The sequence below is a fragment of the Ursus maritimus genome, unplaced genomic scaffold, assembly GCF_017311325.1.
Source record: "Ursus maritimus isolate PB19 unplaced genomic scaffold, ASM1731132v1 scaffold_26, whole genome shotgun sequence".
Classification (NCBI taxonomy): domain Eukaryota; kingdom Metazoa; phylum Chordata; class Mammalia; order Carnivora; family Ursidae; genus Ursus; species Ursus maritimus.
In genome coordinates this window covers 20,669,031-20,686,591 of record NW_024425119.1, presented here as the reverse complement: position 1 = coordinate 20,686,591, position 17,561 = coordinate 20,669,031, and the positions used below count along the sequence as shown (strand labels likewise).

General features: G+C 40.3%; 1 protein-coding gene across 1 annotated transcript in view; it reads left to right on the top strand.

Annotated features, from left to right (window-relative positions):
- Positions 1–17,561, top strand: part of ST8SIA1 (ST8 alpha-N-acetyl-neuraminide alpha-2,8-sialyltransferase 1) — a 141,499-nt gene that overhangs the window by 80,216 nt on the left and 43,722 nt on the right. The window contains exons 3-4 of the mRNA XM_008693120.2: positions 5,766–5,875; positions 16,146–16,238. Of these exons, the coding sequence (XP_008691342.1) occupies positions 5,766–5,875; positions 16,146–16,238 (203 nt within the window). The remainder of the gene's footprint in view (positions 1–5,765; positions 5,876–16,145; positions 16,239–17,561) is intronic.

The following is a 17,561-nucleotide window of genomic DNA, read 5'->3' as shown; positions in this document are numbered from 1 at the left end:
GAAAGGGATAAAGAAAGAGGGGGTAATCAGAAGGGGGAATGAAGTATGAGAGACTATGGACTCTGAGAAACAAGCTGAGGGCTTCAGAGGGGAGGTGGTGGGGGAATGGGATAGGCTGGTGATGGGTAGTAAGGAGGGCACGTACTGCATGGTGCACTGGGTGTTATACGCAACTAATGAATCATCGAACTTTACATCAAAAACCAGGGATGTACTGTATGGTGACTAACACAATATAATAAAAAAATATTATTATAATTAAAAAAAAGTTTTTCCTTTGTGTAAAGCTTTGGTGAGCTGTTACTGTGCCTAGGATAGTGTGCACGTAGGCCCTTGAGAAATATTTATTGAAATGAAATTCTTGTGTAGGGCCAGCAGTTGACTAGATGGAGAAGTAGCACACAAATATTAACGGAAAAAAAAGAAATGGCTCTCTCCACGCCTGGCTTTTAGTTCAAGAGCTTTTAAAACTTTTGTTATAGTATATGACTATAATAGTTAAATTTTACAATTGTGAAGATAGAGGTAGGCAAATCACTGCTTTATCATGTGTCCCCAAACCCATGGAATCTCAGTATTTTATGGCTTGAACAAGTCAGTGAATTGTGCTAGAAGGAGGAAAGGGATGAAAGAAGAAGGGAAGGAACACCATACCAAGAGCTCAAGGAGATGTACGTACAGCATCTCATATAATCTCATATAATCCTGTGATATTAGCCCTCTTTAGAGACAAGAAGTGGAACACTGAAGGGTCGGACTGCCTGCCCTATAGTCCCACAGTCCTACAACCTGGAAGTTAGGAGGTAGGAGGCATGTGGCTTTTTTTTTTTTTTTTAAGATTTATTTGTTTGAGAGAGAGAGCGTGCACAAGTGGAGGGAGGGGCAGAGGGAGAGTGAGAAGGAGAAAAATCTAAAGCTGACTCCCTGCTGAGCACAGAGTCTGACACTGGGTTTAGATCCCACTACCCTGAGATCATGACCTGAGCCAAAATCAAGAGCCCATTGCCCAACCTACTGAGCCACCCAGGCACCCCTGGAGACGCCTAGTTTTATGTTGCTGCTGCTACTGCTGCCTCTTCCCAGATATGGTGCTTCTGTGCCTAGATTCTTGCCTGGAAGCCTGGGATTGCCATTCAGTCTGGTTCAAGAAATCTCTCTCTCTCTCTCTCTTTTTTTTTTTTTTAGGATTCATTTATTTTGGGCCCAGGAAGAGGGAGAGAATCGTTTTTTTAAATTATTTTATATTTTTTATTTTTTTTAAGATTTTATTTATTTATTTGACAGAGAGAGAGACAGCCAGTGAAAGAGAGAACACAAGCAGGGGGAGTGGGAGAGGAAGAAGCAGGCTCCCAGCGAAGGAGCCTGATGTGGGGCTCGATCCCAGAACATTGGGATCATGCCCTGAGCCAAAGGCAGAGGCTTAATGACTGAGCCACCCAGGAACCCCAGGAGAGAATCCTCAAGTAGACTCCCTGCTGAGGATGGAGCCCAACACTAGGCTCAGTCTCATGACCCTGAAATCATGACCTGAGCTGAAACCAAGAGTCCAACATTTAACCAGCTGAGCCACCCAGGTGCCCCCAAGAACTCTAGCAACAATGCGGTGGGGTTTAAGTTGGCTTTTACAAGACAAACTAAATATTATTATTATTACTTTATTTTGTTATTTTTTTGAGGGGGGGCAGAGGGAGAGGGAGAATCCCAAGTAGGCGCCACACCCAGAGCAGAGGCCAATATGGGGCTTGATCTCACACCATTGAGATCATGACCTGAGCCAAAATCAAGAGTCCTATGCTTGACTGACTGAGCCACCCAGGTGCCCCAAGGCAAACTAAATATTAGTTGAGCATGAATGAGCCCACACTTTTTAAATAAACTATGTACAAATAGATATGCAAATAAACGTGTATAACTCACTAAGCTCAGATCGGGCTTTTGTCTACACTGTGAACCAGATCTATCCTTGTTAAGGTTACAAAGTGACCTCCATGTTGCTAAATCCAGGGGGCAATTTTCAGTTGTTATTTTACTTTATTTATTAATCTATTTATTATTGCAAACCTATTGAATTTGCTACAATTTTTTCCCCTTCTTTTTTGAGACACTTTTTTTTTTTAACTTATCTTCCAGGACACCACACTTGCATTTTTTTGTTTGTTTTTTTTTTTTGTTTTTTGTTTGTTTGTTTGTTTTTCTACCATTTTATTGACCACTCCTTAGACTCCTTGGTGTCCTAACTTCTTGTTGGAGTGTCCAAGGATTCAGGTCTTTGACCTCTTCTCTTGTCTATCTACTTCCATTCACCATCTAGTCTCCTAACTTTAGTTATCTGCTGTATGCTGATCACTCCCAGCTTTCTCCAGGAAAGACCAGTTCACTGACTGTATTCTCATATTTCAGTTGCCTCCTTGACACTGTCATTTAAATGCCTAAAGGAGACATCACACATGACATATTTAAAATTGAACTCCAAATCATTTCCCCCCAAACCTGCTCCTCTGTAATCTATACCTCAGTAAATGGCAGGTCCATCTTTACAGCTATTTTAGCCAAAACCCTTGGCATTATTAATTCCTCTTTTTCTCTTATTCTGTTTCCATTACATCGCAAATCCTGTCAGCCCTTCCTCCAAAATATCTCCAGACTCTTCTCACTTCTCACCATCCCCAGTGCCCTCACCCTCCTCCAAGCCACCAGAATCTCTAGTCCACTGCTGCAGGGGACTCCTGACTGGTCCCTTTCTTTCTACCCATGACATCTTGTAGCCTGTTCACACAGAAGCAGAGTGGTTGTTCCAAAATATGGCGTAACGTTACTCCTTTGCTCACCCTACTTTGACTTGATGTTCATCTTCGAACAAAACCCGAAGTCTTTCTCATACCCTTCAAGGCCCTAAGAATTTGTTCTCTAACCTCTCCACCAGTCAACTCTCTGACTTCCTCTTTTACTTCTGAGTCCCCTGCTTCCTCATTTCCAGACACAATGGGGTCTTTGCTCTTCCTTTTGTACCCCAGGAATGTTTCTTCCTCAAGGTCAGCAACAACAGTTCCCCCTGGATGTCTATAATGCTCACCACCTCATTTTCAAGGATTTGCTCATATGTCTCCCTTGAGGTCTTCCCCAACTACCCTGTTTGAATTGCAGTCCTTCAAAAGCCATTTCCTGATTGTCTCATGCCAATGATTTGTTTCTCTCCACAGCCCATATCACCATTTGACATATTGGTTTGGGTTTTTTTTTTAAGAGTTTATTTATTTATTTGACAGAGACAGCCAGAGAGAGAGGGAGCACAAGCAGGGGGAGTGGGAGAGGAAGAAGCAGGCTCCCAGCAGAGGAGCCTGATGTGGGGCTCGATCCTGAGCCGAAGGCAGACAGACGCTTAACAACTGAGCCACCCAGGCGCCCCTGATATATTATTCATTTCACTCATTTGCCTTTACTTACTATGTCTACCCACGAGAATGTAAGCTCCATAGGAACAGGGTTTATTACTTATGTCCCTGTTACCCAGAACAGTGCCTAGAACATAGTAGGCACTCAGTAAATGCTTGTGGAATAAATGAATAGCTAATTTGAGCATATATACTTAAATCTACATCTAACATATTATAGATCTAACCAATGTATTTTTTTGCATTTTTATTTTATTTTTATATATATTTTTTCTTTTTTTAATTTAAGTTCAGTTAATATATGATGTATTATTTGTTTCAGGGGTACAGGTCTGTGATTCATCAGTCTTATATAATACCCAGTGCTCATTATAACACATACCCTCCCCAATGTCCATCACCCTGTTACCCCACCCCTACCCCCTCCGCTCCAGCCACCCTCAGTTTGTTTCCTAAGATTAAGACTCTCTTATGGTTTGTCTCCCTCTCTGGTTTCGTCTTGTTTCATTTTTTCCTCTCTTCGCCTATGATCCTTTGCCTTGTTTCGGTAGATCTAATCAATGTATTTCTAATGTTGACTTCAAACCCTCCTTAGGACTGACTGAGGAAAATGCCACATATCACCCTGGATCAATCTGGATGGGTTAGAGTGCTGGCCTGTGTGTGTCCTTCTTCTCTGTGTCCTGCTCTGGAGTTCACTGGACTGTTCTCTGTTGCAGTCATGCAGGGAATTCTTAATTATCTGCTGGCAAATGCTTAGACTTTACAGTTTAAGTACTGTATCTTTATCAACTATATTTTTATAGCATTGGGTGTTTCTTTTACCTACTAGATATAGAGGAAGTAGAATTTTTTCTTTCTTTCTTTCTTTTTTTTTTTTTTGAGATTTTATTTATTTATTTGACGGAGATAGAGACAGCCAGCGAGAGAGGGAACACAGCAGAGGGAGTGGGAGAGGAAGAAGCAGGCTCATAGCGGAGGAGCCTGATGTGGGGCTCGATCCCAGAACGCCGGGATCACGCCCTGAGCCGAAGGCAGACGCTTAACCGCTGTGCCACCCAGGCGCCCCGAATTTTTTCTTGTGCTGCATTAAGTGCCGACCTCAGCTACGAATGATCACACAGACTCTTGGAATTTTATTTTTCTGGTTTAATTACTTTGTGCCTATGTGAAGCCTTTATAGCATATATTCATGTATTCCATTTGTTCTTCTGGTATAATCCATATTGGCTTCAAATTCATGCAGGATGGCCTACTTAATATCAGAATAGTTATTTTATGTACCAGTTCTGTAGATGTAAGTTCTTCCCCCAAAGAACTGCAACCAATAGGCATTGTTTCGGCAAGCAGGAGATCCTGTAGCTGGTTGTTCTTGCTGACCCAGCTAAAAGACACGGAATGACGCATTTCACTTCCAGGGGCTATTGCTAGGTTTTGATAGTCCCTCGTACTATAAATAGCACTTCAGGGAGCACTCAGGTACACTGAACATTTTCTTTGCAGTCCAGTTCAATGTTTGCAGAAAGAAAGTCACATGCTGTCTGGTTTGCACAAGTCACTTGCCCCTCAGCACCTCCCAAGTTCTAGACAGACCCACCCAGAGTGTACATTTTCTCATAAACACAGCATTTGCTTTCAGCATACTTTGTGCCTTTGTTTATACTGCTTTCTCTGCCTGGCAAAATCCTATTCATCCTTTAAGATTCATCTCGAGTGAGAAAGCTTTCTCTTGAGTTGGCTTGGCAGAAATTTGCCCTTTTCCTCCTGTGTCGGATTCTCCACAGCACATAGAGCATACGTCTTCTACAATAATTTCAGCATTACGTTAGAGTCTGTTAGATAAGTTTCTGTGTTCACAGTCCCCTACATCGCAAACTGTGAGTCCTGAGACCTGTGACTAGATTCTATATCTTTTTGTATTTATCCCTGACAATTAGCATAGGAAACACTCAGCCACTGTTTGTTGAGTGAACCTGTATGAATGAATGAAATTGCATTCAGATAGGGAGAGAGAATTCATTTAAGCTTGTTCCCAGTTTAATGCCTTTAAAACTAATCCTATGTTTAGTATGGATTTTTCTCTTTTCGAAAGCAGCCAGTCTCTTCTATGTACATGGTCACTTTGATACAAAATATGTTATATTTAAATACACTTCAGGGCATTAATTTTTTTATTTTTAAAAATTTTTTTTTAGTTTCAAAGGCACAGGCTAGTTTATTCCTTACAAACTTCTTGGCATCTTTCTTTCTCCATGCTCTTTTGGTCTGCCTAGCCTTCAATCAAATTCCTCCAACGGGTCTGCTGTAAACAATGATTTTGTGAGCGGTTGTGTGTTCTCTGCAGTGAAAACCCGCCTTGTTTTCTGTTGCTAGGCAACCCCATTCCAGCTGCCCTTGAAGAAATGCGCGGTGGTGGGAAATGGTGGGATTCTGAAGAAGAGTGGCTGTGGCCGTCAAATAGATGAAGCAAATTTTGTCATGCGGTAAGAGAGAGCACCCACAGCGCGGCCTCCGCCTTCTCTCCTTTCCCCCACCCCTTCCAAAAGCCCTGGGGCCTTTCAAAGCTAGTCACTTGTGATTAATCAATTGTAACTGCTCTTTAGCTTCCCTTCAGGTTCATATACAAGTGAATGTAGGAGAGGGCCAGGGAGCAAGGGAACGTGCCCCAAGAAAGCGCAAAGCCAAGAAGGGAAGGGCTCAGAGGTCTTGGGGAGACCCAAAAGTAGAAACACTTAGATTTTGCTTTAGATTATATAGTCAGGTGATAAAAACTTCAAAGATTGTCTGTAAATAAACATTTTCATTTACTCATTTCACTCTACACCCTTTTCATCTTTGTTTTTCACAAAGGCATTTCTGAGTAGCCACTGGGATTTGAAGACGGATCTGATCTGTGTATGGCTGGGACAACTGGAAGGAGGGGACATAACTTTCGAACAGCGAGGAAATTTGGTTAAGGGACTGAGCAGAGTGGTGACATGTATGTCCCTTGGAGGGGAACATAGGAGGCTTCTGCAGGGGTGTGTAAAAAACTGTTAACGATGTGTCCAGCCAGGGGTAGAGACCATCCATCCACCTGTGGTGGCACCAGCCTGCACCGTTGGATGATTTTGACCAGAAGTGAAGACAGCAAGTGATTGAATTGACATGGGTTTGGGATTGTCCGGGTGAGAGGGAGGAAAGAGGGGGAGTGACAACACGGAGGTTACCGGTTAGAGAAAGTGTGAGGTGACATACCTTGAAGTCTGGGCTGGAGAGGAGGTGGCTCTGAGAGGCATGAACAAGAGAGGAAGGGTGCCAAATGGGGCCCAAGGGCAGGTCATTCAGAGCCCAGAGGCAGTGGGTGGTGGCAAAGATAAGAGAGAGGTGGAATAATAGAACTAACGTCAAAGAGTGGCCCACCAGAGTATATGATTTCAGAACGCAGTTTGTCTGGGGGATGATCAGATGTGTGGCAGAAAAAGAAGACATTTGTAGCTGTGGAAGCAAGGAACTTTGAAGCTATAGTGTGGAGATTCTTTCAGTTGGTCCCCAGAGTCTCACTGACATGGGAATGACCATGACACAGGTGCCAAAAGCTCCAGGGCCAGGAAGGCTAAGCCCTGCAGTTCCACAGACAGAAGAAAGCTGAGCCAAGGAAGGGGGGCTGTGGCATGGGATTTGGATTTTGTGAGCATTTTTAAGGATAAATAGAGAATATCTAGAAGTGGTCAAAGGTGGTTAAGAGAACACTAACCCACCTGTGAGCTCTGAGCTCAGTGGAGTAAGGGAAGCTGAAGACCCTAGTTGAGAGTGTTTTGGGGGGAAGTCATGTACATGGGAGAGAGCCAAGTTCCTGCTCAGAGAACGAGAGTTGGGCTCCTTCAAAGACTTTTTATCTTACTCGTGAAACCTGGGGCAGAGTGGGGAGGTCTTTCTATATCTATCTTTCCCTCATGGAGGTGCCCTGGATAATTTTTCCCGGATAGGAATGTGTTTTTCTCTCCATTGCAATTTTTATTATTATTATTATTATTATTATTATTATTATTATTATTATTATTATTACTATGTCTATCTTTCCCTCATGGAGCTGCCCTGGGTAATTTTTCCCGTATGGGAATGTGTTTTTCTCTCCATTGCAATTATTATTATTATTATTATTTTTGCAATATATACAAACAGTAGGAAAATGTAGGAAATAAAAACGTAGTTCTCTTAAGTCAATATGACATCTGTCTATTGAGCTCCTACTAGGTGTTGCGTTAGCTGGATCTAGAAATGGTACGTTAAACAATTCTGTCTTGTATGTAGAACCTGGAGATGCACTAGTGCTCTGATAGAGGTCATTCAGAGACAGATGGTGAGGGGTCAGGGACCTTCTGAGAAGTGGCGTGTGGAGTGAGCCCTGTCTCCATTTCACTCTGGGCACAGGCAGAGCCTTTCCAAGGCTCTAATGTGGGAAAGATGCCAGTGCTGCCACAGTGCACGGAGATGAGGTTGGGGAGGTATTTCGGCTACAGGAGGGGCCACAATCACCCGGAGAGTTCAGGTAGATGAGAAGAGCAAAGACCCTGGGCCAAATCCAAGCACCCACTCCAAAATACTGGCATTAGGTAGAGGCTGAGGAGCCAGCAGAGAACACAGAGGGGAACAGGATAAACTCTTGCCACAAACTAGCTCTGTGACCTACAGCATGTCATTTTACCCTTGCTGGGGCTCAGCATATGAGGGTGTGGGAGCAGACAATTCCTCAAGCCTTTCGATTGTGAAAACTCCTTCTATATAACTACATAATTGTAACACTTCGTGTAGTCTAGTTTATATTTGCAGCTTGCTCTCAAGTATGTTTATTTGCTCTTTCCAAAAACTATGTAAGGAACAAGGAGAAGTGGTTATTATACTCACAGATTCAGGGAATTCAAGTGATTTCAAGAGGTCTTAATACAGTCTGGTGGGAGGCAGTACAATAAATGTATTTTTATATTATTCCTAAGTGTGTATATATGTATATATATATTTAGGGAGATGCATTTTTTAAACTTAACATGTTGAAGACTAGGCCTAAGCATTTTTTCGGGGTTATCTATATTTATTTATTGCAAATAAACAAGACTAAGTTTGCATTATATACAATCAGCATTGCTATATTCGAATTCAGAATTAATGAATATTTGTGGTTAGGGCGCACAGCACAGTAGTAAGCATAATGTTCATAGAATACTGGAGAGGTGAAGATTTAGAATTCAAAGAACTAGACCTATCTGTGCATGCATTTCAAGAATAACACCATTTTCTTTTTTTTTAAATTAAACTATAATTGACATGTAACATTATATTAGTTTCAGGTGTACAACATCATGATTTGATGTTTGTATACACTGAAATGATTACCACAGTAAGTCTCATTTCCCTGTTACCATATAAGTTATGTAATATGCAATAGAGTATTGTTGACTATAGTCACATGCTATATGTTACCCCATGACTTATTTATTTTATGACTGGAGTTTTATATTTCCTGACTTCCTTTACTCTCATTCCCACCCCCGTCCCTTCTGGCAACCACCAATCTGTGCTCTCCATCTACGAATTTTGTTTTGTTCTGTTTGTTTTGTGTTTTAGATTCCACATATAAGCGACATCACACAGTATTTGTCTCTGTGATTTATTTCACTTACTATAATTCCCTCAGAGTCCATCTTTGTTGTGGCAAATGGTGAAATTTCATTCTTTTTTATGACCGAGTAGTATTCCATTGCATATATACCTCATCTTCTTTATCCATTCATCCATTGATGGACACTCTATGTCTTTTGATTGGAGAATTTAGTCCACTTACGTTTAAAGTAATTATAGATAGGTATGTACTTTTGCCATTTAGTTCATTGTTTTCTGGCTGTTTTGTAGTTGTTCCTTGTTTCTTCTTTCGCTTTCTTCCTTTATGGTTTGATGTCTTTCTTCAGTGTTATGTTTAGATTCCATTCTCATTATTTTTTTGTGTATCTACTATAGGTCTTTGCTTTGTGGTTACCATGAGGCTTACATGTCTCAGCCTATATAAACACAATAGTCTATTTTAAGTTGATAGCAAGTTAAGTTTGAACACATACTAAAATCCTACGTTTTTACTCCCCATCCATGTTTTGTTTTTGATGTCATGTTTTACATCCTTTTATGTTGTGTATCCTCTAACTAATTACTGTAATTATAGTTATTTTTTACTATTTTTATATTTTAACCTTCGTGCTAACTTTGTAAATGATTAGTCCATTACCTTCATTATATGTTTTCCTTTACCAATGACATTTTTACATTTATATATTTTCATGTTACTGATAAGTGCCCTTTCCCTTCAGCTTAAAGAAGTCCCTTTAACATTTCTTGTAAGGCCAGATTAGTGGTGGTCCTTTAGTTTTCCCTTGTCTGGAAAACTCTCTATCTCTCCTTCAACTGAATGAAAACCTTGCCAGATAGAGTCTTCTTGATAGGCAGTTTTTTGCTTTTAGCCCTTTGAATATATCATGCCACTTTCTTCTGATCTGCAGGTTTCTGTTGAAAATGTGCATGTGGTCTTACAGGGGTTCCCTTATATGTAACATGTTGTTTTTCTCTTGCTGCTTTAAGATTCCATCTTTAACTTTTGACATTTTAATTATAATGTGTTCTGGTGTGGGTCTCATTAGGTGGGATTCCTAAATCTGAATGTTTCCTCCTTCCCTAGGTTAGGGAAGTTTTCAGCTATTGTTTGTTCAAATAAGTTTTCTTTCCCTTTCTCTTCTTCTTCTGGTTCCCCTATTATGCAAATGTTGATCTGCTTGATATTGTCCCAGAGGTTCCTTGAGCTATCTTCACTTAAAAGTTGTGGGGTTTTTTTCCTTCTTCCTGATACTCTGTTTCGGTGAGTTCCACTGTCCTGTCTTCCAGGTCACTGATCCTTCCTTCTGTTTCATCTAGCCTGCTGTTGAACACCGTTAGTTTATTTTTCAGGTCCATTATTGTATTCTTCAGCTCTGTGACTTCCGTTTGGTACTTTCTATATTTTATATCTCTGTTGAAGTTCTTTCTGTATTCGTCCACTCTCAGATTGGTGAGCATCTTTGTGGTCATCCCTTCGAACTCTATCAGGTAAATTACTTATCTCCATTTCATTAAGGTTTTTTCTGGGGTTTTATCTTGTTCTTTCTATTGAAGCATATACCTCTTCTTCATTTTGCTTGACTCTCTATGTCTGTTTCTTTGTATTATGTCAAACAGCTGTGTCTCCCAGTCTTGAAGGAATGGTCACTGGAGGATGGGGGTGTGTTTAAGCCTGCTGTCTGCATCTGACCTGGGAGTGACTATTTCTCTAATTGTTTCAGACCTGTGGGCTCCAGATGCACAAGTTCCCCTTGGCCCAGAAACAGGTGTTTAAGGGGCATCCCTTGTGTGTTCTGAATGCACCTGCTGGCTTTGGCGGCTCGGATCCACAGAAGATGGCCAGACTGGGGCATGCCCTTCCACAAGCTTTGGCAAGGCAGACGAGTGCTGGGATACTGGCACATACACCTGCTGAGTTTGGCATTTTACGTATTTTAAAGGGGGGAATGGGAGCACCATTCCAGGGCAAGCAGCACCAGCAAGGTAGGAGAGTGCAAAAATGACACGCACTGGCACCTCCATCCTTGGAGAGAGTTCCAGCAGACCCCTGTCCTTCTGGCAGATGCTTTAAGATTAGCCGATGAATGTCTCTCACATGTGGTCTAGGTGCTTTTCAGCCTACTGTTTTTGCACTGGTACGCGGGGTATTGAGCCTGGGCATGAGCCCTTTAAAATGGGAGTTCTCCATTTCTTACAGTCTTCTAGCTACAAGCCATGCTGGTTTTCAAAGCCAGGTGCTTTGGTGCCCACCTCTCTGGTGCAGGTCCCAAGGGTTGGGGTACATGATGTGGGGATCAAATACCTTGCCCCTTAGGGATATGCTCTGTATTCGTGAGATCCCTCCCACTTGTGGATTGCCATGACAGGAGTGGGGTTTTTGACAAGACCAGCTCTCTGCCTCTCCTACCTTTCTGGATTTGGCCCTTTTATCTTTTGTTGTGGAGTTGCTGTTAAGTTTATTTTCAGGTCTTTTCCAGGGAGAATTATTCTATAGGTAGCTGTGGATTTGGTGTACCAATGGGAGGAGGTCAGTTCAGGGTCTTCCTATGCCACCATCTTGAATCCCTGCAAAGCATAGGGCCATTTTCATAACATATTTGAATTTTTTAAAAGCCTCATTTATGGTTTACAATATGGGGGAGTGTTATAAATTGTTTATAAATTATTCTTATTTGACCACTTATGGATCTACTTATAAATGGTTACTTCATACACATTTTTTGGGTGCCTTGAGAAAATTGAGGTAGTATTACACATTCAAAATTGAACATTTAGTGAGTGCCTATGATTAGAGAGCATGTAGTATGTCTGATCTTAGACTATAGGGTGCGTGGAGAGTTACAGTGAGAGAACAAATCCAAAAATAGCCTTACCTGCACACAGCGATATACCACATTACAGTTCAAAATGTTTTTCGGTATTAGTATATAACAGTATTATAATTTTCTTTGCTTAGACATTTTCAAGTACACTCTTATCTTTTTTAAAGATTTTATTTACTTAGAGAGAGAGAGAGAATATGAGTGGTGGGGGGCGGGGCAGGGATCATGACCTGAGCCAAAGGTAAATGCTTAACTGACTGAGCCACCCAGGTGCTCCTCAAGTACATTTTCTAATGCTAAACATCCGTTTCTTGTTTTTCAAAGTAAACATTTGCTCTATAATCCAAAATAGCACTTTAAAAAATAATAGTTTGAATACAATTTATCTGGAAGATCTGCAAGACAGAGAGACCATGATTGTATCTTGGAGGTGATTTGGGTGGCTCAGGGATACAAGTGAGGGCAACATCGTTTTGGTGCCGTGGAATTATGCTCAACTGTGTGTTTTGCATACTTAAATATGTATAACACTTCTAAAGTTTTTATTTAAATTCCAGTTAGTTAACATGCAGCGTAATACTAGTTTTAGGTGTACAGTATAGCGATTCAACACTTCTACAAACACCCAGTGATCATCACAACAGGTTCACCCCTCAGTCCCCATCACCTATTCAACCCATCCCCCACCTGCCTCCCCTCTGATAACTACCAGTTTGTTCTCTATAGTTAAGAGTCTGTTCCTGGTTTGCCACTCTCTCTCTCTGTCTCTCTCTTTTTTTCCCTTCGCGCATTTGTTTTGTCTTCATATATTCCATATATGAGTGAAATCATATTGTATTTCTCTTTCTCTGACTGAGATATATACACTGAGAGTGTGTATATATCTCTTCTTTATCCATTCATCAATCGATGGACACTTGGGCTGCTTTGCTATTTTAGCTATTATAAATAATGCTACTATAAACATCAGGGTGCATGTATCCCTTTGAATTTGTGTTTTTGTATTCTTTGGGTAAATACCTAGTATAGCAATTGCCGGGTCGTAGAGTAGTTCTATTTTTAACTTTTTTTTTTTCAAAATTTTAAAAAAAAGATTTAATTTACTTATTTGACAGAGAGAGACAGCTCAAGCAGGGGGAGCAGTAGAGGGAGAGGGAGAAGCAGACTCCCCGCTGAGCAGGGAGCTTGATGCAGGACTTGATCCCAGGCCCCTGGGATCATGACCTGAGCTGAAGGCAGATGCTTAATCAACTGAGCCACCCAGATGCCCCTATTTTTAACTTTTTAAGGAACCTCCATACTCTTTTCCAGAGTGGCTGCACCAGTTTGTATTCCTACGAACAGTGCAAAAGGGTTCCCCTTTCTCCACATCCTCGCCAATACCTGTGGCTTCTTGTATCGTTGATTTTAGTCATTATGACAGGTGTGAGGTGATATCTCATTGTAGCTTTGATTTGTAGTTCCCTGATGATGAATGATATGCATAACATTTAAAAAGTAATTTTATGATTTTTTTCTATTTAAAGATGCCTCTTCACCAAGCCCATTCCCCAGCCACCTCTATGCTCTAATTCAAAGAATATTCATCTTTCATCAGTTCTGTGATCACATCTTTTAGGATCATGAGCACAGTTACTAGGACACGTTAGCCATTTATATCTGTTAATTGTGCCAATGAGCGATAATGCAACGTTTGAAACACTTTTACACAATTATACCTTATTAGAAACAATTTGTATTAAATGTGCCTTTTATGTGAATCTATGTAATTATCAATTTAGGAATTGAGGAGCTAAAATTACAGTGTGTTTTTTCTAAGAAAAGAGCTACAAGGAAGTGTCACAGACATTTGCACTTGAAGAACGTAAGACAGATATTTACACCAAAGTGCGGTGTCATTATTTTCTGGAAATGCATTTGTAAAATATTATCTTAATTGTTTTAAGCATTTCCTTGTGTTGTAGGATTTGACAATCAGTATCCAGAAGATTTTCTTGAGCTTTTACTGCATGATAGAAGGTATGAAGGAACCCAGACATATGAGCCATGAATCAACCTACAAAGAACATACAGAAAAACAAAGTACTTATTCATTAAAACTGACATGTTTCATTAATGACAAAACAGGTTGACTGCATTCTCCAGCAGTATTCAGAGGTTATAGTTTCGATACAATGTGTTTGATTCTCATTGTTATGAAGGACCATCAAGATCAAAGCGTCCTTAAGACATAAATGCTCAGGGGCACCTGGGTGGCTCAGTCGTTAAGCATCTGCCTTCGGCCCAGGGCATGATCCCAGGGTCCTGGGATCGAGCCCCACATCAGGCTCCCTGCTACACTTTCCCCCTGCTTGTATTCCCTCTTTCGCTGGCTATCTCTGTCTGTCAAATAAATAAATAAAATCTTTAAAAAAAAAAAAAAGCATCTGCCTTCAGCTCAGGTCATGATCCTAGGGGCCTGGGATGGAGCCTGCATAGGGCTTCCTGCTCGGCAGGGAGTCTGCTTCTCCTCTCTCACTCTTTCTCTCCCCCTCCCCATCACTCATTCTTTGTCTCTCAAATAAATAAATGAAATCTTAAAAAAAAAAAGACATAAATGCTCAAATTTTAGCTTATGTTTTATCCTGGAAGTCACCTTCATCTTTGCAAAGATCAGTTAAATCACAAGACCATAGTCAGCACCCCTGCCGGATGAGCCTGATTGGTAATGCTGAAGCTCACTCCCTCACAAGGATCCTCAGAAACCACACAGGATATGGTGTGACCACCAGACTGTAGACACCTCAAGAGGAGGCCCTGTGACTTGGCTTCCCCCCCTACAATAACCACTGTGTTTTTTTCAGTGGGCACTCAGCAAAAGTCACCAACTGGCTGACTGAGTAATCTATGGGTAGCTGCCTGAAGGGCCAGCACCTCTTTACTATAGAGCAGATGAAAGGAAGATTCCAAATTAACTGAGACAAGTTCTGCCCAAGATGCCCTGATATGGAAAGAGTCACAGGACAAATACAAGACAACATCAAGGAACTTGAGCTGATCAGCTGAGTGGGTGTGTGGACAATTCCATGTCCTGGGGAAATTTGTAGGGTGAATTTAATAGTTGAGGGAATGGCAGAGACCTTAATGTTTATATCTCTTTACCTACAAATAAATGATGTTTTAGTTTGTTGATGTAGTCAAGAGTTAGAGATGCTCTGATGTGTGGTAAGAGTCAAGTTAGAGCTAGGGGTGGAGAGGAGAAATTAGAACAGAGTAATAAAAGAAAACCCAGTGGAAACTATGGACTCATGTATGGTCTTCAGAAAAAGTATATATTTAATTATAAATATATTTCTGATACATGGTATTTTTGAGTTTTTACTGTGTGCGATGTATCAAGGTAGGGACTTTTTATACATTTCTTACTGTAATCCTTACAACAACCTCATTAGAGAGGAAAAGTCATTACCCTTATTTTGTGTAATGAGGAAACTAAGGCCAGGGAGATGAATTAACTTGCCTAAATTTTCACTGGCAGAAAGTCATGGGATTTGGATTTGTAGTTGCCATATTTTCCATTGTAAACATTCATAAGACATTGTGGCCAAGGAAAGCAATCAGGGCTGGGGTGGTGTGTGTGTGTGTGTGTGTGTGTGTGTGTGTGTGAGAGAGAGAGAGAGAGAGAGAGAGAGAGAGAGGAGTTATTTTTGTCACCAGGAAAACATCACCTGTATTCTTTCCCTTGGCTGAACTGGGGCAGTGGAGAATCAATGCATTTCTTTAGATAACAAATCACTGTTTCACCAGTAGTCAACCCATATATTGGTCGTGTACACAGAAGTTGGACATGCATTGATTTAGGTGGCAGAGTTTGCTCTGAATGTACTATTATAATTTAGAGTTTGGGAGCAGAAAGGAAACCACAAGCAAATACAATTCTTCCCTGTGTCTTGAGGTTTCTGGGTATACAGAGAACACTGCAAGCCCTGTGTCCTTAGTGTACCACACCCTCCTGAGCTCTAGTTTCAAGCCTAATACTGCCTGTCCTACCACCTCAAAAATATTTTGAATGGAATAAATTCATCCTAGTTAATGTCTCTTTTTTAATATATCATTTAACTCTCTAGTGGACATTTTCTTCTAAAACAGGACTCATTTTTATGACTGCATTTTGAAGATGCTTATAGTTAGTCATCTACTGACTGTTAAAAGGGAGAGGTGATAAAAATGATTATTTGTGAATTGAGCTAGATCTAGTAAAATTCCTATTCGTCATGGTAACTGACTTGATTTAAAAGTTGGTAAATCATTCTAAAATGTTTTGTTTTTCTAGATGCAATCTTCCTCCTTTGTCAAATGAATACACAAAAGATGTTGGATCCAGAAGTCATTTAGTGACAGCTAACCCCAGCATAATTCGGCAAAGGTAAGAGTTTATGACTTCTGTTTGTGAGGAACTAAAGAGGAAGGCCTTTGAAGTATTTAACATCTTAAGGCAGTGAACATAATTCAGTTTGAGAAACAAAGAAGAAAACCATCTGGACAGGCAGGAAGGACGAAGGAGGGAATTGTAAATAAACTAAGCAGGATTATGGGAATCTAAACACTATTTTATGCTTCTTCTGGGATTCTGTTTCGTGCCTTTAGAGATGGTAGAAATAACATGAAAATCCATTGTTTTACTCAAAGAAGCAATGCAATTGCCTGCTTACTCATTTCTACTGCTTTCTAAGTTGTTGGCTTTAGTCCCAACTCATTGATTGGCATTGATTGGTGAACTGAATTAATATTAGCTTTGTTAAAGAATAAAAACAAGAAATGACCCATCTATTGCATATGTATGCATGAAAATGGCAAAATTGTCAGAATATACAGGAATATATAATCATATGATGATATTACATTACATTATATTGCATTCAATCAGATTTGGGAAAGCAGATGGAAAATTCTTGCTCCCAAATCAATTCTGGAGATCTTAGACAGCTGCTGTGGAAGCGTTTGGGGGTTGGTCTCCAGTTGACAAAGCCCATCAGTAAACTATCGGTTGTTTCTTCAAGGATTGCTCACTGTAGAGAATGACTCAATCTCTATGAAAAGAGAAGTCAAACGTTGCCTTACACACTCCTGCATAGCTAGCAATTAGGACTGAAATACCCAAATGTTGTGAGCTCAGGCACTTGTCATCTAAGGGAGTCTTCTCCAAGTGACCAGCACACGTGTGTCACTTTATAAGCAAAGCTGTACTGCTTGTTTGGGTTCACAAGGAAGCATTCACACATAATAGATGTTTAGAAATACAACCAAATGGCTTTTTAATTTTGACAGATACTGTGAAATCACCTCGTCAAAATGTACTATTTACTTACTCTTTTGTAAAGGATAAGACTTCCTGTTTCCCAATACTAAAAACAACATTATATACTATTAATCTTTTAAATTTTTGGCAATTTGTTGGGTGAGAGATGATATATATTATTTTTTACCTCATATGCATTTTTTTTCTGAATACAGCAAGGGTGGGGTGAATATTGACTGTTAGTATTTTCTCTGTGAATTGCCTGCTTGTATTTTTTGCTCATTTTGTGCTATTTTGTTTTTAAAAAATATTTTCCTATTGGTTTATAGGAACTGTTTATATTATAGATATGTTTGCTGCATATGTAGCAAATATTTTCTTCTAGCCTATCATTGATCTTTTAACTTATGTCCTTTCAAAATTTAATGTTTTATGCAATGAAATTTGTTA